At 39.6% G+C, this 2,746-nt stretch overlaps 1 protein-coding gene across 1 annotated transcript; it reads right to left on the bottom strand.

The window, feature by feature from the left end:
- Positions 1–483: 483 nt before the first annotated feature.
- Positions 484–1,688, bottom strand: LOC125594531 (uncharacterized protein At4g02000-like). Its single transcript, XM_048770697.1, has 2 exons — positions 1,503–1,688; positions 484–1,461 (listed from the first exon to the last, which is right to left on the bottom strand). Exons 1-2 carry the CDS (start codon positions 1,686–1,688, stop codon positions 484–486), a joined length of 1,164 nt encoding a protein of 387 aa, XP_048626654.1.
- Between the last annotated feature and the right edge of the window lie 1,058 nt (positions 1,689–2,746).

Raw genomic sequence — 2,746 nt, 5'->3', positions numbered from 1 at the left:
ACCATAGAACCAATTGTGATTTTGAGGTCAATAATTCTTTTATCACTGTGAAGAATCTCGACCCCATAACTGCTTTTCCACATTAAAGCTAAGCCCCCACTGCGACCAATGGGCTCAACCGTATGTAGTTTATCATAACCCAAACTTGCTTTTAGAACATCCATATAAGTAAACCTTTGCTTCGTCTCCATCAAGAACAAAAAATCCGGGAAAAACTGACGACGAAAATCCCGGATACGTTGAACTGTCTCAGAGCTTCCAGCTCCTCGACAGTTCCAGCTCAGTATGCTCATTGGGATGGCAGCGGCTTCAAACTGGAAGCCACCGAAATTTGTTTGTGTTTGGTTTCTTAGATCCCTCTGCTCCAACGTAGTCTGAGCTCTGACCCTTATTGTCCTCTGGCTTACGTTTCCCCGATCCCTCCATGGGCTGAAATGCTCCTTGTGAAACAGCAATAGCACCAGCGCCGTACCTGTTTGTTTCTCACTTTCTCACCCAGGCTGGTGGTCTTTTCCGATCAATCCTTTTAGATCTCGAAGTTCCGGTATATCCAGATGAAGTAGTGTTACCCAATCTGAAAACCGTTGAACCGTTAATCTGAAAGTTGGATGAAGCACTCTGTTCCCCAGAGGTAGCAGCTCTGTCCTCTTTATCTTTTAGCAAAGCAGGGGCCGAGACAGCATGAAGAGTATTGGTATTATTGCTCTCGCTGTTGCTATCATCACCATGGCTATAGCCAAACACCAGCCCTTTATCTTTGTTGAGGTTGTGGGATATTCTGATAGGCACACTTGTGTCATCATCTTTCGCATTTTCGATGGAATGTTGGACACGTAAGATTCTAGCTCTCCTCTCAGTCTCGTCCGCATGGGAGACATACATCATGGCCGCTTGCCTATCTTCTTTAGATAGTTCTGGAAACATCGTAGGAAAACCCGGAGGCGATTCCAGAGGCGCAGCTAGCAGCGCTGGTATCTGAGTATTTCTAATAGCTTCCCCTTCTTTAGATGTTCCACCTCTGTTCGCCTGTGCCCTTTTAAGGAAAGGACAGTGAGCTTTTTCATGTGTCAAGCGAAGACATGAGAAACATCTTTTATGAATCTTCTCATATTCGTACTTAATGACCACTACCTCCTCCGGTATTATGAGATTCTTAGCCTCCAAGGCTGGGTTCTCCACATTGAAGCATACCTTGGCACGCACGTAATCAGTCGTTTGCGAAACCTTTGGGTCATAGGCCAACTCCACCACCCTGCCAATCTTCTTAGCGAGGGCATACATCGTATCAGATGTATAATAGTTCACCGGTATATTCCTTATCAGACGTCCAAAGATGTAAGGAACGAGGCTGGCGGATTTGGGGTCCATCTCTCCAAGAGCATTGTCCAGTGGTTGTAAGACCAAGGCCGATCTCTTAAGACAGTTAAGAGATCCTCTTCCCGCTGGAAGATAAACTGGAATCTGTCACGAGAAAGGGCAATCCCTCGTACCCTACCATGCACTCTCCAAGCCGTGGGCATATAGTTGATCATCTTGGCCATTGGTTGGCAATCCGGATTCAAAAGCCTCCCCATCAAACTGGTAGCGTTAGCATCAAAAACCCGGAATTTCGGATCGTCTGGTAATGTTACCGGATCATCATCTTCGATGGACAAGGATCGTATGGCGTTGTGAAGTTTGTCGGCCATTGTTTGCACTGAAATCTTGCACCGGCCGTGGGGAAGTACTTTCGGTAAAAGATCTATTGCAGAGCCAGCGAATTTGCACTTAATGTTGCAATATTCCGTTATTATTTTGATAGATATCATTACCGTGATTGGCTTGGAAATCAAGTTTCAAGAGAAAGAGGAAAGTATGAACGTAGGAAAGGAAGGATGATTTTAAATGAAAGGAAAGCTACGTAAACAATTTCCTTAAAAGACATCGTCAAACGAATCAATCAAAAGGATTCTTTTTATTTTAAGGAAGAGAATTAATGAGGAATAATAATGATTGGGAGAGAGGGTAGACTTTCCAAAATGGAATGAAGACAAAGACCGTAGCACTGGTGCCGGAAGGGGGGTCCACTCACGGTGAGGGAGAGAGTTTTAAAGGAATAGCGATTTCCGGTGGAGAGCAGAAAAAAGGAAAAAAGGAAAGAAACCAATTGGTATTCACTTCGTTTTAAAACTATTAATATTAGATAAAAAAAAGAGAGTTCCCAAGCAGTACTTGGCATTGAAGCAAAAAATATTATATAGAAAAAAGAGTTCCAAAAAGAGTTCTTAAAAAAGTAGGTTTCTCTCTTGTGAATTATAAACATACTTATAATGGGTCAATGATAATTATCATTATTTTATAAACTTGTTGAAAATTCTAATATTAGTTTCACTTAGTTTTAAAATTAGGTGACGATTGTTTTGCCAGTTTTAGATTTGGTTTCTAGTTTTTTTTGAAAAGCGTGGTTATTTGGATTTTGGTTTTTAGTTTTAGTTTTGTTTTTAAAATTAATAAAATGAAAAATATGATTAGTAGTAAAAGTTTTAATGAAAACTATATACAATACTATTATCAAAACACACATAAAATAATTTTTTATTTGTTTTGTTTTTTTCTGTAATATTAGTCTTGGAAAAATGGGAATTGTATTTATTAGGTTAACTAAATTGTATTATTCTTTTCTTGTAATTAAAATTGATTAAAATAAGAAAATTACTTATTATAGAAATAATAGACACTATAATATATCACACGACAAGGTTAATAT

Source organism: Brassica napus (assembly GCF_020379485.1).
Source record: "Brassica napus cultivar Da-Ae chromosome A9 unlocalized genomic scaffold, Da-Ae chrA09_Random_1, whole genome shotgun sequence".
In the NCBI taxonomy this organism is placed as follows: Eukaryota; Viridiplantae; Streptophyta; class Magnoliopsida; order Brassicales; family Brassicaceae; genus Brassica; species Brassica napus.
This window is presented reverse-complemented; position numbering and strand designations above follow the sequence as displayed.

Excerpts from the sequence above, each read along its gene's own strand:
- LOC125594531 (XM_048770697.1), bottom strand. The coding sequence starts at position 1,688 with ATGGCCGACAAACTTCACAACGCCATACGATCCTTGTCCATCGAAGAT. Across the intron at positions 1,462-1,502 it reads ATATGCCCACGGCTTGGAGA|ATTCCAGTTTATCTTCCAGC; the intron begins GTGCATGGTAGG and ends TTCTCGTGACAG.